The sequence below is a fragment of the Coregonus clupeaformis genome, unplaced genomic scaffold, assembly GCF_020615455.1.
Source record: "Coregonus clupeaformis isolate EN_2021a unplaced genomic scaffold, ASM2061545v1 scaf1868, whole genome shotgun sequence".
Lineage (NCBI taxonomy): Eukaryota > Metazoa > Chordata > Actinopteri > Salmoniformes > Salmonidae > Coregonus > Coregonus clupeaformis.
Genome location: NW_025535322.1, coordinates 35,023 through 62,808, shown reverse-complemented (window position 1 = coordinate 62,808; position 27,786 = coordinate 35,023). Strand labels below are relative to the sequence as shown.

Below are 27,786 nucleotides of genomic sequence, written 5' to 3'. Positions count from 1 at the left end.
ACTGAGCTACATCCCTGCCGGCCATGCCATTCCCTCCCCTACCCTGGACGACGCTGGGCCAATTGCGCGCCGCCCCATGGGTCTCCCGGTCGCGCCGGCTACGACAGAGCCTGGATTCGAACCAGGATCTCTAGTGGCACAGCTAGCACTGCGATGCAGTGCCTTAGACCACTGCGCCACTCGGGAGGCCAATACCAATCAAATAGCTTATCAGCAGAACATAACAAACCTTTCAATCATTTTTTAAAATCACTTCACAAAAGAAAGCTTTACACATTAGTTTTCAACATGTTCATAACAAATACCAATCAATTTACATAAAAATGACAAATAAATGCAAATAATCTGACGCTTGTTTTATATGTAACAGAAGTTTTCTGCCTTATGTTTCAACAGAAGATTGTGATTCAAACAAGCCTAGCATGACATTTAGTCAGTTGTCTGAATGCTATATAAGCTTTGAAAGCCAGAATGTTGACCCTTTTAAGTTCTCATCTTCTGGAACTTCAAGGTCCATATTTGATGCACTGAAGTCGAGACTTCTGATTGTATGAGATCTACGGTTTGACTCTTCTTTGTGCCGATTTTTCAGGCTCCCAGTTCCGTCTGGTACATCCCCTTTGAGATGTTTGGGAAATACAGTGACAAAATATCCTTCTTGATCTTCAGACATTTTTGGGTTTGAACCATGAGTGAAATTTGGCATGGACATTCCAATTTCCGACTGTTTTGGACTTCTCCTTTTTGATCTGCTGGTTTCACCAGCTGGGGCTTTCCTATGATGTTTATGGCCCTTGAGGTCAGTTCTGCTCAAATTGAAATCTGGCTGTGAAACCTCTAATCCATACCTTGGGGGTGGGAGTTTAGGGACTGAGGCATTAATACTGTGAATACTTGAGTCTATATCAAGGTCTGGTATTCTTGTATGACTACTCAATTTAGAAGTCTTGGATTTGGGAATTTTTAATTTCCCTGCATCGTACTCAACTTTTGACAAATCAATATCTGCAATGGGATAACTGGCCCTTCCTTTGACCTTCCTAGACTTTCTATCAGTGTGTGGCAGTGTCACTTCTGTATCTATGTCTATTGCTGGCACTTTTATATGCGCTCCACCTGGGATATCAGATCTGCGTTTACTATGAGATGACATTTTGTATTCTGGGCTTCTGATATCAGCTTTGGGTAAGCTCAGGCTGACATCTGGGTGACTAACATTCAAGTCTGGTGCTTTTAGATCCACTTTAGCCTTTGGAGGAGAAATGTCATGTGTTTTCATAAAGTCCATATCTGTACCTGCCCTTAGATTGGGACTTCCAAACTGAGGCAATTTAAAGGACGGCAATTTTAATTTTCGAGATTGTATAGCCATGTCACTGTCTGGCAAATAGAGATCAGCTTGGGGGCCTTTGAAGTTACCAGAGGGAACATTTATGTCTAAATCTGGACTATCAATCCCCGTGTTTACTTTCGGGGCTGACAAGCTCAGGTCCGGTCCATCAATGTCTCCATCTATTCCAGTATCTGGACCTTTCAGACCAGAAAGGCCGAATTTAGGCATTTTGAGGTGAGGCATTTTGAATTTCCCAGAGGGTGAATCAATGTTCATATCTGGAGTGTCTACATCTATCTTAGGGGCTTTTAGGTCAACTGTAGGTAGGTCCAGATCTGGTGAACCAATCCCACCTTTCATCTTTGACAATTTAAAACCTATGTCAGCACTGATGTCATGATCTGGTCTTTTTGGAGTAGACAAACCAAATGTAGGCATTTTGAGCATTTTTAATGTAGGAGTGTTGATGTCAAAATCAGGGGCTTTGATGCTACCATTTGGCCTCTCTAAGGTTGGAACTCTGAATCTACCTGAGGGCATATCTGGAGCAGTGAGGTCTGCTTTGGGACCCTTGAGTTTGGTAGATGACAAGTTTAGGTCTGGTCCCTCTAGATCTCCATCAATGTCAACATCTGGTCCCTTTAAGCCTCTGAATTTAGGCAATTTAAATTTGGGCATTTTTAATTTCCCAGAAGGTGCATTTATGTCAAGATCTGGGTTATTCACATCTAGTTTTGGGGCTTTGAGGTCAGCATCAGGAAAATTCAAGTCTGGGGAATCAATTCCCTCCTTTATCTTTGGGGCTTTGAGATTCAGTTTTGTGGATTTTGGCGTTGTACCAGAGAGCCCAAATCTGGGCATTTTCAGTTTACCAGAGGGGCCGTTAATGTCCAGATCAGGAGCATTCAGATCAACCTTTGGTTTCTTCAATGTAGGTACTTTGACTTTACCTGAGGGCATATTAAAGTTTACATCTGGTGCATTGAGGTCTAATTTGGGGCCTTTGAGGTCAACATCTGGCAGATCCAAATCTGGGGGACTAATTCCCCCTTTAAACTTGGGGGCTGAAAGATCCAAGTCAGGCCCCTTAACATTTGGTCCAGAGAATCCTAAATCTGGCATCTTGAAAGTTGGCATTTTGAGTTTTCCTGATGGACTATCAATATCAGCATCTGGAATGTTTAGGTCTGCTTTGGGACCCTTGAGTTTGGGAGATGACAAGTTCAGGTCTGGTCCCTCTAGATCTCCATCAATGTCAACATCTGGTCCCTTTAGGCCTCTGAATTTAGACATTTTGAATTTTCCTGAGGGTGCATTGATGTCGAGATCTGGAGCATTCACATCTAGTTTAGGGGCTTTGAGGTCAACATTTGGTAAATTCAGGTCTGGAAAATTAATTCCCCCCTTCATCTTTGGAGCTTTGAGATTCAATTTGGGAGATTTAGTTATTGTACCAGAGAGACCAAATTTGGGCATTTTCAGTTTACCAGAGGGAGCATCAACGTCAAAATCTGGAGCATTGAGATCTAGTTTGGGTCCTTTGAGATGACCCTTAGGTAGTCTCAAATCTGGGGGACGGATTCCCCCTTTTAGCTTTGGGGCGGAGAGGTCAATATCAGGTAAGTCATAGTCAGGTTCAGCTACATTTGGCCCAGATAGCCCGAAATCAGGCATCTTCAAATCTGGCATTCTTAGACCTGTTTTGGGACCTTTGAGGTTAGCTGTGGGGGCATTGATATCTATATCTGGGCCCTCTAAGTCTCCATCAATGTCAACATCTGGTCTCTTTAGGCCTCTGAATTTAGGCAATTTGAATTTGGGCATTTTGAATTTCCCAGAAGGTGCATTTATGTCAAGATCTGGGGTATTCCCATCTAGTTTAGGGGCTTTGAGATCAGCATCTGGAAAATTCAAATCTGGGGAATCAATTCCCCCCTTTATCTTTGGGGCTTTGAGATTCAGTTTTGTGGATTTTGGCATTTTACCAGACAGGCCAAATTTGGGCATTTTCAGTTTGCCAGAGGGGCTGTTAATGTCCAGATCAGGAGCATTCAGATCAACCTTTGGTTTCTTCAATGTAGGTACTTTGACTTTACCTGAGGGCATATTCAAGTTTACATCTGGTGCACTGAGGTCTAATTTGGGGCCTTTGAGGTCAACATCTGGCAGCACCAAATCTGGGGGACTAATTCCCCCTTTAAACTTGGGGGCTGAAAGATCCAAGTCTGGAGTCTTTACCTGTAAGTCATGCACCTGAACATCTGGCCCTGAGAAGCCTGGCATCTTAAAACTTGGCATCTTGAATTTTCCAGATGGGCTAACAACATCCAAGTCTGGCCGTTTTAATTTGGAAGATAATAAGCTCAGGTCTGGTCCATCCAAGTCTCCATCAATGCCAACCACTGGCCCTTCAGTGCCCGAAAGGGCAAATTTAGGCATCTTAAACTTTGGCATTTTGAATTTTCCTGAGGGTGCATCAATGTCAATATCTGGAGTGTTTACATCTAATTTAGGTGATTTCAGGTCGACTTTGGGTAAATTCAAGTCAGGTGCATCTAGCCCACCTTGTATCTTGGGAGCTTTGAGACTTAGCTTTGGTGTTTTTACATCAGCATCAATGCCCAGATCTGGTCTTTTTAGGCCAGAGAAGTCAAATTTGGGCATCTTCAGTTTACCAGAGGGGGCATCCACAATGAAATCAGGAGCTTTGAGTTCTGCATGTGGTTTCATTAGTTTGAATTTACCTGAGGGTATGTCAATATCTGGAGTACTGAGGTCAGGCAAATTGACGTCTGATAGACACATCTCAGCCGCTGAGAGGTCCAGGTCTGGAGTCCTAACTTTTGGTCCAGATATATCAAAGTCAGGTATACCAAGACTTGGTGTTTTGATCTTCCCAGATGGCATACCAATGTTCGCATCTGGCAACTCTAGATCTATTTTGGAACCTTTAAGGTCTACTGAAGGTAAATCTAGACCAGGGACATTCATGTCAGGAGCACCAATCGAAGAGGTTTTAAGATGCATGTCTGGGGTCTTTAAAACTGCATCAATGTCTAAATCTGGTCCTTTCGGTACTCTGCGAGAGAGCCTAACTTTAGGCAATTCAAAATATCTAGAGGGAACATCCATATCAAGGTTGGGGTTTTTCAGTTTCTTGGAGGACGGGACTCTGATTTTACTTGAAGGCATATTCATCATGCTGACATCTGCTGTTTGTAGATCTAGTTTGGGACCTTTGAGATTAACTCCTGGCATATCTTTATCTGGGATCCTCATATTTGGTGTATCAACCTCAAGGCTGGGTACATTTACGCTGGATCCAGAGAGACCCAAGTCAGGCATCTTAAATTTGGGCATTTTGAATTTTTTGCCTGTTCTTTCAATATCAAGCTTTGGGGCATTGATATTTAAAGTAGGTCCAGTGACAACCCCCTCTGGTAGATTGAGCTCTGCTTCCGGGACATTGATATCTCCTCCAACTTTGGGAAGTGGATCTATAACTTTCAGGTCAACATCAGGGCCTTTGATGTCAACTTTGGGCAAAGACATATCGAATTCTAGAACATCGATAGCATCTATATCAGTTTCAAGATGTGGCCTTTCCAGGTTAAATGATGGAGCATCAATGTTTAGTGACCCATTCAAATGAGGCAGGGAGAGATCTGATGTACTAATGTTGGCATTAGGCAACGAAAGATCTCCACCGCGAGCATCAGGTACCGCGCCTTTGACATCAAGTTTAGGCACCTTTAACTTTGGAGCAGAGAATTTGAGGTCTGGAGACTCTAGGTAGGTAGGAGCATCTACTTTGGGTGTCTCCACAACTGGGTAATCCGTGGTGAGGACAGGGGGTTTGAGGTCACCTTTCACTTTAGGTTTGCCCCAGAGAGGTCTCGGTCCCTTGCCCTTCATCTGTCCATTACGGGAGCCTCTTTCTCCAGCACCTGCAGGTTGTCCAGGGCTGTCATCCTTCATGAACCTATTTATTTTGGCATTGTAGAGTCTATTATATGAATCCTTCAGCATCTGTAAAGAGAAACCAATCCTTAAAGGGATAGTTTGAGATGTTGGCAATGAAGCCCTTCATCAACTTCCCCAGAGTCAGATGAACTTGTAGATACCATTTTTATGTCTTTGTGTCCAGTATGAAGAAGTTGGAGGTAGTTTCGCGAGCCAATGCTAACTAGCATTAGTGCAATGACTGGAAGTCTACAGGAACAGCTAACATGCTGGCTTTCAGTCATTGCGCTAACGCTAGTTAGCAACTTCCTTCAAACTGCACGCAGAGACATAAAAATGGTATCCACAAGGTTATCTGACTCTGGGGAAGTAGATAAAGGGCTTCATTGTCAACATCTCGAACTTTAACAAACAACATATTATATCCAGCAACCTTTCTGAAAGAATTCCCCCCCCCTGCTTATTCTATTTGCTAACTATATTCCACAAACCTCCTCTGGGGCTTTGATGCTGTCCAAGGTCCCCATACTCTTGCTCAAATTATTTTTGGTCAGAACCTGAACCTTCTCATCAAATCCATTATCATCCATCATCTTCAGTATTTTCAACACATCGTCTTTCGAAAGTTGGTCGAAGTTGATTGTGGCACCCACAATTTCATCTCCTGAAAAAAATTACATTTCTCAAAGTGAAACACAGTTAAAGCTTGGTGACTGAACATTTCAATGATTCTAAATGTGTCTATGTATTGTTTTCACTGTTGCACTGTATTTTACTGTTACACAAAAGTCGGACAACAATCCAAAATGTGAAATCGTACATTTTCTCTAAGAAACGTAAGTACCTCAACAAAAATGGTATACATTAAATAAGAGACTCATACCTTCTTTGAGCCCCTGATTGCCAGAGGAGCCACCGACAACGCTGGAGATGACCAATCGTCCTTTCTCTGATTCCTCCAGCATCAGCCCCTCAGAGAGGCTCCTCCCCCTGCGGTGACCAGGCTAAAAACAGATATACAAAGGTAGTTATAAGAAATGTGCAAAGACAGGTGTGTGGCCTCAGCATTGGTCTTGTTTCAATAACCCAAACATCAAATAGAATTTCAACAATTAACTTAAAAATACCTGTTATTTACAATCATTTTTAAATAGATGTTTTAAAATGGAATGCACTTTTAGAAAGTAATGTTGGGGCATAGGTGTTTTTCAAAAAGTCAATTTCCTTTTGCTTAGCTTATTGTGTTGGAATATGCTTGTTATTACTATCATCATGGCTGATGGATGAATGATCTCACATACCATGATCCTTTATGAAAAGCTCTTCTGTCTAAACCTGTTGAGGAGGAAAGAATCAATTGAAAAGAAATGCTTAGCTTGGTTTCATTCTATAATAATCAAATCATATAGGCCTAAATACTGCAGCATACTTTCATAGCCTTCAAGAGTATCAAATGCAAAGAAAGGTAATATTTCCACTCCAGAATTTAAAAAACCCAAATACAATAATGGCACAGCTCATTTTACCCATTTGACCATAAAGACCAACATCAGCTGAAACCACAACTAAAGAGGGGCTATGGAGGGATAACCTGTTTACATATGCAAATAGGCTCATGGTTGACACCCAGGTAGCTGCACCTTTAAGGTGTTCAAGGTGTGGCCTTGGGACATGGAGGGAACAACAGGAACAAGTTTGTCCAGGGAAATAGAGACAAGTGCACTATAGTCGGGTGTTTCCTTTCTAAAAGTACACTCAGAAGTGACCACACCCACCACTTTGTATTATGAGAAGCTTGCTGTGGCAGGGGCTCAAATCAAGTGATTTGTAAACAATCATTAGGAGTATAAATCATGTAAGTGATTTGTGTCACATGCTTAGTGAGACTGCTGCTCTATGAACAATAATTTGTGTGCTCTGCTACCAATTCCACAATGATCATAATAATCATCATTAACTACCTCCAAAACATGTATATGTACAAATATGAATCACTCAGACTTACTAAACTACACTGAGTATACCAAACATTAGGAACACCTTCCTAATATTTAGTTGCACTCCCCCTTTTGCCCTCAGAACAGCCTCAATTGATCGGGTCATGGACTCTACAAGGTGTCGAAAGCGTTCCACAGGGATGCTGGCCCATGTTGACTCCAATGCTTCCCACAGATGTGTCAAGTTGGCTGAATGGCACATCCATGTCTCAATTGTCTCAGTGTTTAAAAATCCTTCTTTAACCTGTCTCCTCCCCTTCATCTACACCGATTGAAGTGGAATTAACAAGTGACATCAATAAGGGATCATAGCTTTCCGCTGGATTCACCTGGTCAGCATTGTTCCCTCTAGACAGCGCTAGCCCTGTGACTACAGCGCAGCTGCCCCGGGAGAAATATCAGCCCACGGAGAGAAGCACACGAGTTTGAACACTCAACTTTCTAGAGCAGTGGTCACCAACCGGTCGTTCGTGACCGACTGGTCGACCTCCAAAAATGTATGTAAAAAACCCAACGATAAAGCCTTGTGTTCCAATTTTTTTTTATTCATCTCGGGCTGTTAACTGTAGGTGCACCCGATTCAGCTGCCCTGCGCGCCGGGTAGGAGAACTGTTGCAATTTTGAACCATTTCATGTGTCTGAAGGTACAAACTATGCCTTTCCGGCAGGCCCGGAGAGCAAATCAAGTGCACTATAGGTTTACCGCTGGCCAATCGGATGGCTCAGATTACGGTGTCTGCAGAAACGTAGCAGGCCTAAAAGAAAGCTACAGCAAAATTGATACTGTGAGAATTCAAAACGTTTAAAACCATGACTAGGGAGAGATCGTCAACGAATACAGCAAATAGCTGCTTTTTTATGAGTGAGTTCATGTTATTCAGCACTGTCAACACTTTGTATTCAACACTTTTATAAACCATAAAATGCTTGTTCTTCCTATTTCCACACAGCGCTACAACAAGCACTGCAACAGTAATGAATGAGGAGGAAAGTGTATAGATAGGCTTGTGTTGTTGTTATTATTAGCAGCTTGGTTCTTTTTTAATATCGAGGAATATTTCACTTACTCTGTTCACTTACTCTGTTTAAGGAATACCTGGAATAGTATAAAGTAATCCTTCTACACCCCCCCACCCCTCCCCCCCATAAGAAAAAAAGTGGTTGTCTCTCTGGCTATCATAAGTTGAATGCACCAATTTGTAAGTCGCTCTGGATAAGAGCGTCTGCTAAATGATGTAAATGTAAATGTAAATGTAAATGTTAATGTAACAACATTAATTTGGCCATGAGGCAGAAATAATGCGGTGCAACTCGAGTTTTGCCATCAGCTGGAAGACGGGTGACCCTTTTTGGTCAGCGTCAGTGGAGGAAAGGGAGAGAGGAGGGATGTAATCAGAGCTGTAGTAGGCCTATATGCAAATAGACCATTGCATATATGGATCTGTGCCATTTACCTTGAACTTGACTGTGTTTACAGCATGTGCTTGTTTTGAGATCAAAGCAAGAGCTGCATGTAGCCATGTGTGCACATTTTGTTTATATCCTTTTGCTAGTTAGTGAGTTATTAGCCCAGTTATAGATAATTTGTAGTCAGCAATAGGGGAGTGATTGCTTCCTACAAGAGCACAAAACATGTCCATTTTTAGACATCTTTGAAAAGCCAGTCAGGTAAAGAGCTTTTTTTTGTCTTAATTTTGAAACAGAGCTGTATTTTGAAACAGGCTTGAATAAACTAAAATATAAGTAGCCAATAGGCTGAGGGTAGCATAATTTGTCTGGTATAGAAATAATAATTCATTTTATTTTTGTAAAGTGGTTTCTTGCATCAAACAACACAACAACATTTTCAGTCACCTCCCTTGTCTGAAGGACAAGTGGATAAACAAGTTAATGTCAAGCCCTGCATGTTTTTTTCAAAAGTCTTATGGAATGTAGGCCTACATTGAACACCACACATTGGCTGCTACTGTAGGTTGAATGATGGCTATTTTCATGTTAAAATGTTATGGGATGTATTTTCTCCATTGTTTTGATGGTAGGCCACTCTGGTAGCAGTGGAGGTTCGTAAGAGGAGGAGCATCCTCAGTGAATTTCATAAAAATATTTTTTTTTAAAGTGATCCTTTTTAGATTAAACTTTACTAAATATAATCACGTCACCAAATAATTGATTAAAACACACAATTTTGCCACCGGGACCCGCCGGTGTAAGTGCTAAACTGACTGCACACTGTAACGTTACTGCATGTTAGTTCTATTAGCTATGTTGACTATGACGTTACTTTAGCTAATATGGTGACAATGATGTAACAGTTATGATATGGTTTGGCTTGGAAAGGTTTTTTCACCTGGTCACATACAGCTGATGTGTTGTGCATTGAAGTCCACGAGCGAAGAGAAAATGTGAGTGGAGGTGAGCGCATAGATGCGAGAAGGAATACAACGTGGCTGCTATGAAAGTGAACTGTGTTTACGTGTGATCAGGGGTGTATTCATTCCGCCAATTTCTTAAACGGAAGCAAACGGATCAAAGCGGGGATAAACATACCTGAATTTGTCCAATAGAAACTCTTGTTTGCAACTGTTGGACTAATGATTACACCCTATATCAGCTAGAAGCAGGCAAGAAGTGTGCAAGGCAGTTTTGAATGTGTAACTGTGTGTCCATGTGTCACTGTCTGTCATCTCTAATTTTTCTCTCGACCTGTGTGCACCTACGATGTAAACTTTCATTCATAGGCTAGGTTGTAGCAACCTCATGATGGGTATAGGGAGTATCATGTAGTAGCCTAAACCTATCCCAGTTACAATGAACTGGGTGAATGGAATATGAATGACAGTCATCCAATATGCTGTAATAGAAATAAGGCCTACTCATGAAAAAAAAGAATAGTCTTCCCTCATCTTAAACGGCACTGACCGCCACTGTATGGTATGCCTACATTATAATCAAATAGCCTCAGTAGCTTACTTGGCCACTGTTAAAACTGTAACTTGAAGCGGGTACAGCCTCAGTGTTCACAGTAAATGCGCACTGGAAGTTGCACAGAAATTTCACAACGCTGAAGTTTGCGCTCAGCAGACCTGAAATTTGCTCTGTGCCGCAAAGAATTTGAGGGAACATTGCTGGTCAGTCTATGTCGTGGAAAGAGCAGGTGTCCTTCATGTTTTGTATACTCAGTGTATGTGTTGCTTGAAATATTATCCTATTGCTTTAACTTCAACCAACTCATCAATCTGTTGCATTGTGAATGGAATAACTTTCATTCAGGAGCAGAGATTGAATGTAATTATGCCACACCCCCAACAATGCCTTATGACAGATGCATCTAGGAGTGGTAACTACAGGTAACTGCCAAAATAATGAGAACGCTTGAGTAAATGAGTGATACAAAGTATATTGAAAGCAGGTGCTTCCACACAGGTGTGGTTCCTGAGTTAATGAAGTAATTAACATACCATCATGTATAAAAATGCTGGGCAGGCCATTATTTTGGCTACCACTGCTATGCCCCCATTTTGGCTACTATGGCTATGCCCCCATAGGATGACAATGCCCCCATCCACAGGGCACGAGTGGTCACTGAATGGTTTGATGAGCATGAAAACGATGTAAACCATATGCCATGGCCGTCTGTCACCAGATCTCAACCCAATTGAACACTTGGGAGATTCTGGAGTGGCGCCTGAGACAGCGTTTTCCACCACCATCAACAAAACATCAAATGACAGAATTTCTTGAGGAAGAATGGTGTTTCATCCATCCAATAGAGTACCAGACACTTGTAGAATCTATGCCAAGGTGCATTGAAGCTGTTCTGACTCGTGGTGGCCCAACGCCCTATTAACACACTTTATGTTGGTGTTTCCTTTATTTTGGCAGTTACCTGTATACGCACTCATAAAGAAGAGTAGACTGACAGCAAGCTAAAAGCTGCAATCATATTTCATGAAACATGGCACTTTGACAATTACTCTGTTCAAATAATTCATATTATTTGACTTTCATTCACAGTGTGCAGAGCTGTAAGAGATTAGAGGCTGACTGAGATTTTCTCCAAGTCTAATGTTGTATTTTATGAGCTCTCTATTGACTCAAGACAAACTGTATGCTTGTGAATATTTAACTTTTAATATGTACTGTACATACTACTGTACAAAAATATGCCAATTCAGAGTGTCTCTTCAAAATGTATGGTTTCTCCTACTCTATATGCATCCTTAATATCTTTTTTCAGGTATAAATGTTTCACATCAGCATATTAAAACATCATCCATGCCAATAGTTACTGTAGACATTTGCATTACAAACCTGCACATACTGTTCCAAACTTGACATATTCATCTAGCTACTACAACGATGACATCATTGTGGACTTCGTAAACACTGGCAATAGCACCTGGCACCATATAGTCTGGATGGAGTACTTCAGCAAAAGTTGACAATAACTCTTACCTTAGGCTCCATTGGGCTATTTTGACTGCGTTTTTTCTTGTTATTCAGCCATTGAAGAGTTTAACCGCCAATGTGAGAGAGTTGCGACACAGTGTTATCGGTCCCTGCTGTTTGCTCCGTACTCCTGTAGGACTGCCTACCCCGTGCCTCAGTCAGCGAAAGCATACTCTCCCCAAAGCAGACAAACTGGTTCCACCTTCGGCATGCCTTCCCAGCCACACACCGTCCCCAGTCCAGGTAGGCAGGGTGATCACTGAAACCTGGCCTCTCAAGACTGGAACTGTGAGATAGAGAAGGAAAAAAACAGAGCACTCTCCACGCCAAGACAGGTGGAAAATAAATAGTCTGGTAATATAAAAAAATGCAGAGGTGTGCCAAAGAGTTGTCTTGTTTCAAGGGAGGGGCAGCTTGGTGTTCATTCATGACTCATGGTAATTATAAGGCAAAACAATGAAGGTGTGGCATGATCTAGGGATTAAGACTTGAATAAAACTGATTTATGAGACAGTATAACATTCTAACTTTGTAACCATACCTTTAAGGTGTACAGTACAGGAGAGTACTGACCACAACTGAAAATGCTGCACGTAAAGACAATTCTCCCTGAGATGTTCTCTATTAGTGTATATTACAAAACAGAAACATTCTCAAATGACTGATATACAGTGGTCCTACTACAGAATGCCTTGAAATCCTCAGATGTAACAATATTGCGAGGAGCATCCAAACAAATTTGCTGTGTGTGAATGGTAAATAGAAAAAGAACAACTTTAAATTGTCTTTATCATAAAGTCTGTTAGTGTGCAGCACGTCCGTACAGCAAACAGTGTGTAAACATGCATTTTATCTATGTGAAGAATGTCCATTATTGTGTGCTCTGTCTAGCTATAAAGATCATACTGCCAACAGACCAGGTGCAAGAGAAATCTCAGACATTCATAAATGATTGACAATGCTGCAAAGAGAATGACTGACTTGCTCTAGGAATACAACTTTTCAGTCAAAATCCATTATAGTGCTATAAAATACTCCCTTCAATACAAAAGCAATTAAAGTACTTATTCCATGTTTCTTCATTACATCAGCTCTTTCATACCCCATTAACGTGTTTCCAAATAGAAGGTGGAAAAATTCCACGACGCCCAGATTAGAAAATTTACCCAACTTCCTAAAAGGTAGTAAAATAATAATCTCGCTCGGGTTGGACTATTCAGACCTTACTCTCTGAGGTCAAAGGTCAAATGTCAGTCAGTGGGCCTCGAGGAAGAAGTCTCCACTCTTAAGCAAGGCACTTAACCCTAATTGCTCCTGTAAGTCGCTCTGGATAAGAGCGTCTGCTAAATGACTAAAATGTAAATGTAAATGTTAACCACAGATATAGGATCAGATTACCCTACCCCCAATCCTAACCTTAACGATCATGGAATGAAAAAAATCTAACCCTGGACCAGTAATTATTATAGGGCCAACTTCTACCACCATTGGATGGGTGGTTGGTTGGTCCACCCAGTCCGACCACCACTGGCCTCCTGTGGGGAAACACAGAGAGAGAGAAAGAGAGATCCCCATTGACATTTCTCATTGTCATTAGTCCTCTGATAGCTTCTCCTCGCACTCTCCCCTCCCCCCAACCAGCTTGCAGAAAATGGAGTCGTCTCTTTGGCACAGATCAACAGGGGTGTCAAACTCCACTACCTACCCAGAATGCATCACCAGCACCCTGTCTGAGTCCATGACGGTGTTGATCCTGTTGACAGAGAGAGAGAGAATCAAGGTGTGACTTTATAAACTGTGACATCAAATTACGTTATAAATGTACCATGAAAACGTAAGTTATGTATATCTCGGTATAAATGTCTAATATAGCATTTAAGGAATTATGTAAAGTTGTGTTCACTAAATAATCTACCTATGGGCAAAGGCGAGAACGGTCTTGAAATTTCTCTCTGATTGTCTGTTGTAGCAGCTTGTCAGTCTTTTGGTCAACGCTGGCTGTGGCTTCGTCAATACACAGAATCTATAGAGAGGAAACAATGGTTGAGAAATAATGGTACAGCGAATTCAAAGCCATGTTAGTACAGTAATTGATACGGATGGATGAATTCAAAGCCATGTTAGTACAGTAATTGATACGGATGGAGGGTGGAGGCTGGTTCTTACATTAGCTTCAGTCAGCAGAGCCCTGGCCAGACACAGCAGCTGTCTCTGTCCCAGAGAGAAACACTTGCCCCTCTCTCCCACCTCAGCACCAAGACCACCTAAGATACACAAATACACACAGAGGTTAGTGAGGTCACCTGACCAAACTCTTACAGACACAAACATGAACTAATTATTACCCATCACTCTCTTCCTTTCTCACTCTCTTTACTTCCTTGTTCCTTCACTCTTACTTTGTTTGATACCCCTCTTCTCTCTATTGCTCTCTCATTCTGTATGTCTGTTTAATTCAACTGCTCTCCCTATTTCTTGTCTGCTATATCACCCTCTCATTCGCATGCTCTTTTATCATCCATCTCCCGTCTAATATCACCATCTATATTTCCCTCATAACATTACCCTCAGGCACAATCCTCTCTCCCACCTTCACCCTCTCTCTCACCGATGCGGTTGATGACAGGGCTGAGGTGACAGTGTTCCAGGGCCTCCAGTAGCCGGGGGTCAGGGTGACGTCCACATGGGTCCAGGTTCTCCCTCACCGTCCCACTGAACAGGAACGGGTCCTGGGGGATGATGGCCAGCATAGACCTGCAGGGAGAGCCAAAAAGTATCTCTACACAAAAAACTATTTATATACACTACCAGTCAAAAGTTTGGACACACCTACTCATTCCAGGGTATTTCTTTATTTTTTACTATTTTCTACATTGTAGAATAATAATGAAAACATCAAAACTATGAAATAACACATATGGAATCATGTAGTAACCAAAAAAGTGTTAAACAAATCAAAATATGTTTTATATCTGAGATTCTTCAAATAGCCACCCTTTCCCTTGATGACAGCTTTGCACACTCTTGGCATTCTCTCAACCAGCTTCACCTGGAATGTTTTTCCAACAGTCTTGAAGGAGTTCCCACATATGCTGAGCACTTGTTGGCTGCTTTTCCTTCACTCTGCCGTCCGACTCATCCCAAACCATCTCAATTGGTTTGAGGTCGGGGGATTGTGGAGGCCAGGTCATCTGATGCAGCACTCCATCACTCTCCTTCTTGGTAAAATAGCCCTTACACAGCCTGGAGGTGTGTTGGGTCATTGTCCTGTTGAAAAACAAATGATAGTCCCACTAAGCCCAAACCAGATGGGATGGCGTATTGCTGCAGAATGCTGTGGTAGCCATGCTGGTTAAGTGTGCCTTGAATTCTAAATAAATCACAGACAGTGTCACCAGCAAAGCACCCCCACACCATAACTGCTCACGTAATAGTAAAAATAAAGAAAAACCCTTGAATGAGTAGGTGTGTCCAAACTTTTGACTGGTACTGTAAAGGCCTATTAGATACACAGATCACCATCATCCAGGTACGTCCAGGAACACAATTATAATGTTACATGAGCATTATATACTTTTTGGCCGGAATTCTATCCGTAGCACGGTGCTGGACAGCCGACAATGCGGTTTTTAACGGTAATTTCAATTGAGCCGACATATACAGTGAATGCAATCTCCGCGATCGCAGGAACATTGCCCGTAAAGTAACTGTCCAGTGAAAATCTCACTTTTAAAAGTTCATATTCAGTTAACTCATACCCAAATAATGTTGACTCATCCTATACTCGTATGTGTCCAAAGTACAAATTGGAATTGTTTAAAGGAGGTCATACCAAGGATCATTTAGCTATTTGATATGGAATTTTAAGACCCCTTGAAGTATGAAAGAAATATATACAAAAGAAATGTGCTGATTTTTTTTTGCCCTTACTGCTATTAGCCCATACAAACACATTGAATAACAGATTCACTACATGGAACAACAGATAGTCCCCCAAAACATCTAAAGGAAGTTTGTTCTGAAGTTTCTCTCCTATATCTGAGAGATAAGAAAGATCAGGAAACGTATTTCTTAATATTTTTACATGTATTTAACCACTATCTTCATATATACTTCTGTAAAAAATTTTTACTGGTACAGGGAACCTTCAGACAAGTCTTGTGGCATCCTAGAGCAAAATGTGTTCATGAGAGTCTCAGCTTTCCAAAGAGGGGTCATATTAGTGTGTCGCCCAAACTGTTTGGACACTACAGACAGAAGTTGGCAGATCGGCTGTACCGACTTCAGAGGAGTCCCAATACGTTTTGGGGCTCGTAGAGCAAAACGGAGAACACCATCGTGTTCGTGAGAGTCTCATCTTTCCATAGAGGGGTCATAATAGTTTTGTGAGAAGACTGATTGTTCGGGATGTCTCATGGTCTGACAAACACTGCTCTAGCTCTGTCACCTTTCACCACTGATGCGGAAGTGTGACATAGGCGGATGCGGTGGATTGAGACGCATCCAATGCGAAAAAATAGATATCTCTAGCTTAAACTGACTGATTTTGATGGGGATTATTTTATTATGCTAATTAGATTTATGCGGGGGCGATCGACCATAGGGGGGTTAAAGAAAACTGAACCATGGATTAGTTTCTCTTGGCCCATAGACTTCTTTCAGGGTGAGGAACCATCTAACATCAAGTTGTAAAACAATGAACTACTCCTTTAAATGTAAATACAATGGCTACACATTGACAGTTTTACATGGTATGAACTGCAAAGACATCAGGGTGGAGTTCAACCAAACCCAACTGTTTACTCTCCCGCCTCTCCAACGTCTCCACCCATGTCTGTACTGGGCTCAGGTGTAAAGGGACGGCAGCATCACACCTCCTCAACACAGGAAGACTGGAGTCTGCTGGAGGAGGGGGCCTCTCTGGAAAGAGACCACAAGTCATCAATCGCTTTCTTACATCTGACCTAGTTGGAAATTAATGCTCAGAAAATGACAGACCAACATTGCATTCAAGAAAAAGGGAAGAATCTTTTTGTGTCTGGACAGGGTCCTGCAGTCTACATGCATCTATATAGAACTTGGACACCTGCCCCGTTAAATTCGCACCCTCAGTTCAATGATCCATTATGAATAGTGCATGATAGCCTTAATAGATTCTGACCCTAAGCTTGCTTACAGCTGCACTGGGGTTGGACAGGATTCCTGTTTAGATTAAGACGCCGCGGAGCAGGTGAGAGATATGGCTCGGAAAACGGACCTCAATCCAGGTATGAGAAATGCGTTGTACTCCTAATTGTCCCATTATCCCAACTGTTACACTGAGAACATTGAATGACTGCTAGTTTTTTAGCAGTCGTTCAATGTTCTCGGTGTAACAGTTGGGTTAATGGGACAACTCTGAGTACAACACATTTCTCATACCTGGAGTGAAGTTTTACGAGACATATCTCACACCGGCTGTCTGACCCCAGTGCAGCTGCAAGCAAGCATAGGGTCAGAATCTATTCTGGCTAAGTGTATGATAAGAAGGCAATGAATGAAAAAGCAGAAGACCTACTTGGTCTTGCAGGGTCCACAAAATTGTAAGGGATGCATACATTCGAGGGTAGAGAGTTCTCTCCAAAGAAAGATAAAGGCAACTTAGAAAAGGACATCTGATGATTAGCATTTATGTGTGCTATTGGTCATATCAGCCACTACATATCTTCAATAAAGTTGCATTAGCCTGTTATAATACTCAACCTTTAAGTAATGCCTCTACCACACACTGTAACGTGAACTGATATAGCAACGACACATTTCTGTAAACCCAATTAAGACAATCAAATACGTGCGATTTCTTTAAAACAGCCTTTTAAGAGATCATATTTCTAAACAATCATGCATTTTCCAGTTTCAAAATCAGAAAGGTAGTGCGGTGGTGCCAAAGGTATTGTACTGATGACGTTTATGTTGTGTAAAGTAAAGTGTGATAAGACTACCACCTAGTGGTGCAGAGGTGAAAATCTCTAATAGATGAAGCAATACTATAATTTTTGTAATCAAACTTATAAAAAATACAAAAACAGCAATTGAGTTAAATGTTTTATCATACTTGACAGAATTAATTTGCCAAATGTTATTTAAAGTGCAAAAATAGGGGAAATAAGGCCTACTGTCAGAATCGGGTCAGAATAATGTGGCCTAGGCTAATGCATATGGAAGTTGTTTTGAATTAATTATTTTGTTGCATTAATGTAAAGATAAAACAAATTATTGTAATATAGCAAGTGTACAGTAAAAACACCTTTTCAAATAGCTTATCAGCAGAATATAACCAACTTGTCATACATTTTGTAAAAGAAAATGGACAAAAGGAGAATGCTTTACACATTCATTTTCAACATGTTCATAACAAATATCAATCAATTTACACAAAAAGTACAAATAAGTGCAAGTAATATAAGTTTTCTGCATTATGTTTCAACAGAAGATTGTGATTCAAACAAGCCTAGCATGACATTTAGTCAGTTGTCTGAATGCTATATAAGCTTTGAAAGCCATAATGTTGACCCTTTTGAGTTCTCATCTTCTGGAACTTCAAGGTCCACATTTGATGCACTGAAGTCGAGACTTCTGAGTGTATGAGATCTATGGTTTGACTCTTCCTTGTGCCGATTTTTCAGGCTCCCAGTTCCGTCTGGTACATCATCTTTGACATGTTTGGGAAATACTGTACAGTGACAAAATATGATTGATCTAAAGAAATATTGGGGTTTGAACCATGAGTCAAATTTGACATGCACACTACAATTTTAGACTGATTTTGACTTTTTTGATCTGTCGGTTTCACCAGCTGGGGCTTTCCTATGATCTTTATTGCCCTTGAAGTCAGTTCTGCTCGAATTCAAATCTGGCTGTGAAACCACTAATCCACACTTTGGGGTGGGAATTTAGGGACTGGCGTTAATACTGGGAAGTATTGTATAACTGGTATTGTTGTATATCTACCGAATTTAGGAGTCTTGGATTTGGGAATTTAGAATTTCACTGTGGGGTCATCAAGGTTAAGGTCTGAACCTCTCAGATCCACACCAGACAGTTGGTAATCAACTTTTGGCAAATCAATATCTGCAATGGAATAACTGGCACTTCCTTTGACCTTCCTATCAGTGTGTGGCAGTTTCCCTTCTATGGCTATGTTTAGGGCTGGCACTTTTATATGTACTCCACCTGGGATATCAGATATTTTATATGGTGCGCCACCTGGAATATCAAACCTTTTATATGCGCTCCCCCTAGGATATCAGATCTGCGTTTACTATGAGATGACACTTTGTATTCTGGGCTTCTGATATCAGCTTTGGGCAAGCTCAGGCTGACATCTGGGTGACTAATATTGGAGTCTAATGCTCTTAGATCCACTTTAGCCTTTGGAGGAGAAACGTCATATCTGGTACTGCCCTTCAAATTTGACTTCCAAACTGAGGCAATCTTAACGACGGCAGTTTGAATTTTCGAGATTGTTTAGCAATGTCAAAGTCTGGCAAATTGAGATCAGCTTGGGGGCCAGAGGGAACATTTATGTCTAAATCTGGACTATCAATCCCCGTGTTTACTTTCAGGGCTGACAAGCTCAGGTCTGGTCCATCAATGTCTCCATCTATTCCAGCATCTGGACCTTTCATACCAGAAAGGCCAAATTTAGGCATTTTGAGGTGGGGCATTTAGAATTTCAATGTTCATATCTGGAGTGTCTACATCTATGTTAGGGGCTTTTAAGTCAACTGTAGGTAGGTCCAGATCTGGTGAACCAATCCCACCTTTCATCTTTGACAATTTAAACCTAGTTCAGCACTGATGTCATGATCCAGTCCTTTTTGAGTAGGCAACCCAAATGTATGCATTTTGAATGTAGGAGTGTTGATGTCAAAATCAGGGTCTTTGATGCTACCATTTGGCCTCTCTAAGGTTGGAACTCTGAATCTACCTGAGGGCATATCTGGAGCATTGAGGTCTAGTTTTGGGCCTTTGAGATTACCCTTAGGTAGTCTCAAATCTAGGGGACTGATTCCCCCTTTTAGCTTTGGGGCTGAGAGACCAATATCAGGTAAGTCATAGTCAGGTTCATCTACATTTGGCCCAGATAGCCCGAAATCAGGCATCTTCAAATCTGGCATTTTTAGACCTGTTTTGGGACCTTTGAGGTTAGCTGTGGGGGCATTGATATCTATATCTGGGCCCTCTAAGTCTCCATCAATGTCAACACCTGGTCTCTTTAGGTCTCTGAATTTAAGCATTTTATATTTGGGCATTTTTAATTTACCAGAGGGTTCATTGATGTCAAGATCTGGATCAGGGGCTATGAGGTAAGCATCTGGTAAATTCATGTCTGGACCATCAATTCCCCCCTTAATGTTTGAAGCTTTGAGCCTCAAGTCTGGGGATTTTGAGGGGCTATCAATGTCCAGATCAGGAGCATTCAGATCAACCTTTGGTTTCTTCAATGTAGGTACTTTGACTTTACCGGAGGGCATATTAAAGTTTACATCTGGTGCATTGAGGTCTAATTTGGGGCCTTTGAGGTCAACATCTGGCAGATCCAAATCTGGGGGCCTAATTCCCCCGTTAAACTTGGGGGCTGAAAGATCCAAATCAGGCCCCTTAACTTTTGGTCCAGAGAAACCTAAATCTGGCATCTTGAAAGTTGGCATTTTAAGTTTTCCTGATGGACTGTCAATATCAGCATCTGGAATGTTTAGGTCTGCTTTGGGACCCTTGAGTTTGGGAGATGTCAAGTTCAGGTCTGGTCCCTCTATATCTCCATTTATGTCAATATCTGGCCCTTTCATTCCAAATTCAGGCATTTTCAGATTGGGCATTTTGAATTTTCCTGTGGGTGAATCAATGTCAATATCTGGAGTGTTTACATCTACTTTAGGGGCTTTGAGGTCCATGTCTGGTAAATCCATGTCAGGGGCATCAATCCCACCTTTAATCTTTGGCATTTTTAGACTGAACTTTGGTGATTTCACACCTGCATTTATGTCCAGATTTGGTCCTTTTGGCATAGTGCCTGAGAGCCCAAAGTTGGGCATTTTCAGTTTACCTGAGGGGGCATCAACATCAAAATCTGGAGCATTGAGTTCTAGTTTGGACCCTTTGAGGTGACCCTTAGGTAGTCTCAAATCTGGGGGACTGATTCCCCCTTTTAGCTTTGGGGCTGGCATTTTTAGACCTGTTTTGGGACCTTTGAGGTTAGCTGTGGGGGCATTGATATCTATATCTGGGCCCTCTAAGTCTCCATCAATGTCAACATCTGGTCTCTTTAGGCCTCTGAATTTAGGCAATTTAAATTTGGGCATTTTGAATTTCCCAGAAGGTGCACTGATGTCAAGAGCTGAGGCTTTCACATCTAGTTTAGGGGCTTTGAGATCAGCATCTGGAAAATTAATGTCTGGGGAATCAATTCCCCCCTTCATCTTTGGGGCTTTGAGATTCAGTTTTGTGGATTTTGGCGTTGTACCAGACAGTCCAAATTTGGGCATTTTCAGTTTACCAGAGGGACTGTTAATGTCCAGATCAGGAGCATTCAGATCAACATTTGGTTTCTTCAATGTAGGTACTTTGACTTTACCTGAGGGCATATTCAAGTTTACATCTGGTGCATTGAGGTCTAGTTTGGGGCCTTTGAGGTCTGGCAAATTCAGATCTGGGGGACTGATTCCCCCTTTAAACTTGGGGGCTGAAAGATCAATGCCTGGAGTCTTTACCTCAAAGTCAGGCACTTTAACCTTTGGTCCAGAGAAACCAGAATCTGGCATCTTGAAAGTTGGCATTTTGAATTTCCCTGATGGACTTCCAATATCAGCTTTTGGAATGTTTAGATCTGCTTTGGGACCTTTGAGATTCATTGAGGGTGCTTCTATGTCCAAATTTGGTGCAGACAAGTTCAGGTCTGGCCCCTCTAGATCTCCATCTATGTCAACATCAGGTATTTTCATGCCAAATTTAGGCATCTTCATTTTTGGCATTTTGAATTTCCCTGTGGGGGGATCAATGTCAATATCTGGAGTGTTTAAATCTAATTTAGGGGCTTTAAGGTTCGCATCTGGTAAATTCACATCTGTGGAATCAATTCCCCCCTTCATCTTTGGGGCTTTGAGATTCAGTTTTGTGGATTTTGGTGTTGTACCAGACAGTCCAAATTTGGGCATTTTCAGTTTACCAGAGGGACTGTTAATGTCCAGATCAGGAGCATTCAGATCAACATTTGGTTTCTTCAATGTAGGTACTTTGACTTTACCTGAGGGCATATTTAAGTTTACATCTGGTGCATTGAGGTCTAGTTTGGGGCCTTTGAGGTCTGGCAAATTCAGATCTGGGGGACTGATTCCCCCTTTAAACTTGGGGGCTGAAAGATCCATGCCTGGAGTCTTTACCTCAAAGTCAGGCACTTTAACCTTTGGTCCAGAGAAACCAGAATCTGGAATCTTGAAAGTTGGCATTTTGAATTTCCCTGATGGACTTCCAATATCAGCATTTGGAATGTTTAGATCTGCTTTGGGACCTTTGAGATTCATTGAGGGTGCTTCTATGTCCAAATTTGGTGCAGACAAGTTCAGGTCTGGCCCCTCTAGATCTCCATCTATGTCAACATCAGGTCTTTTCATGCCAAATTTAGGCATCTTAATTTTTGGCATTTTGAATTTCCCTGTGGGGGGATCAATGTCAATATCTGGAGTGTTTACATCTAGTTTAGGGGCTTTAAGGTTCGCATCTGGTAAATTCACATCTGGGGAATCAATTCCCCCCTTCATCTTTGGGGCTTTGAGATTCAGTTTTGTGGATTTTGGCGTTGTACCAGACAGTCCAAATTTGGGCATTTTCAGTTTACCAGAGGGACTGTTAATGTCCAGATCAGGAGCATTCAGATCAACATTTGGTTTCTTCAATGTAGGTACTTTGACTTTACCTGAGGGCATATTCAAGTTTACATCTGGTGCATTGAGGTCTAGTTTGGGGCCTTTGAGGTCTGGCAAATTCAGATCTGGGGGACTGATTCCCCCTTTAAACTTGGGGGCTGAAAGATCCAAGCCTGGAGTCTTTACCTCAAAGTCAGGCTCTTTAACCTTTGGTCCAGAGAAACCAGCATCTGGCATCTTGAAAGTTGGCATTTTGAATTTCCCTGATGGACTTCCAATATCAGCTTTTGGAATATTTAGGTCTGCTTTGGGACCTTTGAGATTCATTGAGGGTGCTTCTATGTCCAAATTTGGTGCAGACAAGTTCAGGTCTGGCCCCTCTAGATCTCCATCTATGTCAACATCAGGTCTTTTCATGCCAAATTTAGGCATCTTCATTTTTGGCATTTTGAATTTCCCTGTGGGGGGATCAATGTCAATATCTGGAGTGTTTACATCTAGTTTAGGGGCTTTAAGGTTCGCATCTGGTAAATTCACATCTGGGGAATCAATTCCCCCCTTCATCTTTGGGGCTTTGAGATTCAGTTTTGTGGATTTTGGTGTTGTACCAGACAGTCCAAATTTGGGCATTTTCAGTTTACCAGAGGGGCCGTTAATGTCCAGATCAGGAGCATTCAGATCAACCTTTGGTTTCTTCAATGTAGGTACTTTGACTTTACCTGAGGGCATATTTAAGTTTACATCTGGTGCATTGAGGTCTAGTTTGGGGCCTTTGAGATCTGGAAGATTCAGATCTGGGGGACTGATTCCCCCTTTAAACTTGGGGGCTGAAAGATCCAAGCCTGGAGTCTTTACCTCAAAGTCAGGCACTTTAACCTTTGGTCCAGAGAAACCAGAACCTGGCATCTTGAAAGTTGGCATTTTGAATTTCCCTGATGGACTTCCAATACCAGCTTTTGGAATATTTAGGTCTGCTTTGGGACCTTTGAGATTAATTGAGGGTGCTTCTATGTCCAAATTTGGTGCAGACAAGATCAGGTCTGGCCCCTCTAGATCTCCATCTATGGCAACATCAGGTCTTTTCATGCCAGATTTAGGCATCTTCATTTTGGGCATTTTGAATTTCCCTGTGGGGGAATCAATGTCAATATCTGGAGTGTTTACATCTAGTTTAGGGGCTTTAAGGTTCGCATCTGGTAAATTCACATTTGGGGAATCAATTCCCCCCTTCATATTTGGGGATTTGAGATTCAGTTTTGTGGATTTTGGCGTTGTACCAGACAGTCCAAATTTGGGCATTTTCAGTTTACCAGAGGGGCCATTAATGTCCAGATCAGGAGCATTCAGATCAACATTTGGTTTCTTCAATGTAGGTACTTTGACTTTACCTGAGGGCATATTTAAGTTTACATCTGGTGCATTGAGGTCTAGTTTGGGGCCTTTGAGATCTGGCAGATTCAGATCTGGGGGACTGATTCCCCCTTTAAACTTGGGGGCTGAAAGATCAAAGACTGGAGTCTTTACCTCAAAGTCAGGCACTTTAACCTTTGGTCCAGAGAAACCAGCATCTGGCATCTTGAAAGTTGGCATTTTGCCTGATGGACTTCCAATGTCAACATTTGGAATGTTTATGTCTGCTTTGGGACCTTTGAGATTCATTGAGGGTGCAGACAAGTTCAGGTCTGGCCCCTCTAGATCTCCATCTATGTCAACATCAGGTATTTTCATGTCAGATTTAGGCATCTTCATTTTGGGCATTTTGAATTTCCCTGTGGGGGAATCAATGTCAATATCTGGAGTGTTTACATCTAATTTAGGGGCTTTGAGGTCCATGTCTGATAAATCCATGTAAGGGGCATCAATCCCACCTTTTAACTTTGGGGATTTCACACCTGCATTGATGTCTAGACCTTGTCCTTTTGGCAATGTGCCAAAGAGATTGAATTTGGGCATTTTCAGTTTATCAGAGTGCCCATCGATGTCCAGATCAGGAGCATTCAGGTCAACCTTTGGTTTATTCAATGTAGGTACTTTGACTTTACCTGAGGGCATATCTATGTCAAAATCTGGAGCATTGAAGTTTAGTTTGGGGCCTTTGAGATCAACATCTGGCAGATCCAAATCTGGGGGACTAATTCCCCCTTTAAACTTGGGGGCTGAAAGTTCCAAGTCTGGAGTCTTTACCTCTAAGTCAGGCCCTTGAACATCTGGCCCCGAGAAGCCAAAGTCTGGCGCCTTAAAACTTGGCATCTTTAATTTTCCAGATGGGCTACCAACATCCATGTCAGGCCGTTGTAATTTGGAAGATAATAAGCTCAGGTCTGGTCCATCTAAGTCTCTATCAATGCCAACGTCTGGTCCTGTAGGGCCCGAAAGGCCAAATCTAGGCATCTTCAACTTTTCTGAGGGTGCATTGATGTCAATATCTGGAGCGTTTACATCTAATTTAGGTGATTTCAGGTCGACTTTGGGTAAATACAAGTCAGGTGCATCTAGCCCACCTTTTATATTGGGAGCTTTGAGACTTAGCTTTGGTGTTTTTACATCAGCATCAATGCCCAGATCTGGTCTTTTTAGGCCAGAGAAGCCAAATTTGGGCATATTCAGTTTACCAGAGGGGGCATCCACATCGAAATCCGGAGCTTTGTGTTCTGCATGTGGTTTCTTTAGTTTGAATTTACCTGAGGGTATGTCAATATCTGGAGTACTGAGGTCAGGCAAACTGACGTCTGATAGACACATCTCAGCTGCTGAGAGGTCCAGGTCTGGAGTCCTAACTTTTGGTCCAGATACAGAAAAGTCAGCCATACCTAGACTTGGTGTTTTGATCTTCCCAGATGGGATACCAATGTCTGAATCTGGCAATTCTATATCTATTTTGGAACCTTTAAGGTCTACTGAAGGTAAATCTGAGATATTTACATCAGGATCAGCCCCTAAAGACCCATTCAAATGAGCTAGGGAGAGATCTGATGTACTCATGTTTGCATTAGGCAACCAAAGTTCTCCACCAGGAGCATCATGAGGTACTGTAGAGTCTGTTCCTCTGACATCAGCCTTGGCCCAGAGAGGTCTCGGTCCCTTGCCTCTTTCCTGTCCGTAAGGAGAGCCTCTTCCCCCAGAACCTGTAGGTTGTCCAGAGCTGTCATCCTTCATGAACTTCTTTATTTTGGCATTGAGTCTGTTATAGGAATCCTTCAGCATCTGCAAAGAGAAAGCAATCCAATAACAATGGATATAATTGATCTAACAACGTTTTGAAAATGTACTTATTTGTTATTCAGCTAATTCTGTTTGACTTGTAATGTATTCCACAAACCTCCTCTGGGGCTTTGATGCTATCCAAGGTCCCCATACTCTTGCTCAAATTATTTTTCGTCAGAACCTGAACCTTCTCATCAAATCCATTATCATCCATCATCTTCAGTATCTTAAACACATCGTCTTTCGAAAGTTGGTCGAAGTTGATTGTGGCACCCACAATTTCATCTCCTGAAAAAAAAAACATTTCTCAAAGTGAAACACAGTTAAAGCTTGGTGACTGAAAATGTCAATGATTTTAAACATGTCCTTAAAAACAGCTATGTATTTTATTGATGCACAAAAGTCTGAGAAAAATCCCAAAAGTGAAAGCTAAAGATTTTTTGTTTTTTGGGAGCTTTGAGACTCAACAAAAATGTGATGTATTAAATAAGAGACTCAAAAATCATACCTTCTTTGAGCCCCTGATTGGCCAAGGAGCCATCGACAACGCTGGAGACGACCAATCGTCCTTTCTCTGATTCCTCCAGCATCAGCCCCTCAGAGAGGCTCCTCCCTCTGCGGACACCAGGCTAAAACCAGACATACAAATATAGTTATAAGAAATGTGTAGACAGGCTTGTGGCCTCAGCATTAGTCATGTTTCAATAACCCAAACATCAAATGCCAACAATTAACAATTAACTTAAAAATACATGTTATTTACAATAATTTACAAAATCTATAATACAGTAACTTTTTTAAATAGATGTTTTAAATGGCATGCACTTCTATAATATAATATAATAATATGCCATTTAGCAGACGCTTTTATCCAAAGCGACTTACAGTCATGTGTGCATACATTCTAGAAAGTAATGTTGGGGCATAGGTGTTTTTCAAAAAGTAAACTTCCTGTTGCTTAGCTTATTGTGTTGGAATATGCTTGTTTTTACTATCATCATGGCTGATGGATGAATGATCTCACATACCATTATCCTTTATGAAAAGCTCTTCTGTCTAAACCTGTTGAGGAGGAAAGAATCAATTGAAAATAAATGCTTAGCTTGGTTTCATGCTATAATAATCAAATAGGCCTAAATACTGCAGCATACTTTCATAGCCTTCAAGAGTATCAAATGCAAAGAAAGAACATAATTAGACAATAATGGCACAGCTCATTTTACCCATTTGACCATAAAGACCAAAATCAGCTGAAACCACAACTAAAGAGGGGCTATGGAGGGGTAACCTGTTTACATATGCAAATAGGCTCATGGTTGACACCCAGGTAGCTGAACTTTTAAGGTATTCGAGGTGTGGCCTTGGGCCATGGAGGGAACAACAGGAACAAGTTTTTCCAGGGAAATAGAGACAAGTGCACTATAGTCAGGTGTTTCCTTTCTAAAAGTACACTCAGAAGTGACCACACCCACCACTTTGTATTATGATAAGCTTGCTGTGGCAGGGGCTCAAATAAAGTGATTTGTAAACGATCGCTTACAGTATGTTCTTTCAAGTCCTGTAAGTGATTTGTGTCACATGCTTAGTGAGACTGCTGCTCTATGAACAATTATTTGTTCCACAATTGTCATAATCATCATCATTAACTTCATCATCAAATTCTGTACCTCCAAAACATGAATATGTACAAATATTAATCACTCCGACTTATTAAACTATGTGTTTCAATATTCTCCTATTGCTTTAAAGTCAGCCAACTCATCATTCTGTTGCATTTTGAATGGAATAACTTTAATTCAGGAGCAGAGATTGAATGTAATTATGCCACATGCCAAACAATAACTACAGGTAACTAACTGCCAAAATAAAGGAAACACTTGAATAAATAAGGGATACAAAGTTTATTGAAAGTAGGTGCTTCCACACAGGTGTGGTT

At 41.4% G+C, this 27,786-nt stretch overlaps 1 protein-coding gene across 1 annotated transcript; it reads right to left on the bottom strand.

The window, feature by feature from the left end:
* Window positions 1-119: 119 nt before the first annotated feature.
* On the bottom strand, window positions 120-26,914 carry LOC121532829 (neuroblast differentiation-associated protein AHNAK-like). The gene is made up of 10 exons (XM_045218877.1): window positions 26,879-26,914; window positions 26,359-26,479; window positions 25,966-26,138; window positions 19,559-25,850; window positions 19,189-19,447; window positions 14,351-14,496; window positions 13,909-14,006; window positions 6,180-6,300; window positions 5,788-5,960; window positions 120-5,362 (listed from the first exon to the last, which is right to left on the bottom strand). The coding sequence occupies exons 1-10, from the start codon at window positions 26,879-26,881 to the stop codon at window positions 449-451; spliced, it is 12,300 nt and encodes a 4,099-aa protein (XP_045074812.1). The 5' UTR covers window positions 26,882-26,914; the 3' UTR covers window positions 120-448.
* Window positions 26,915-27,786: the final 872 nt, after the last annotated feature.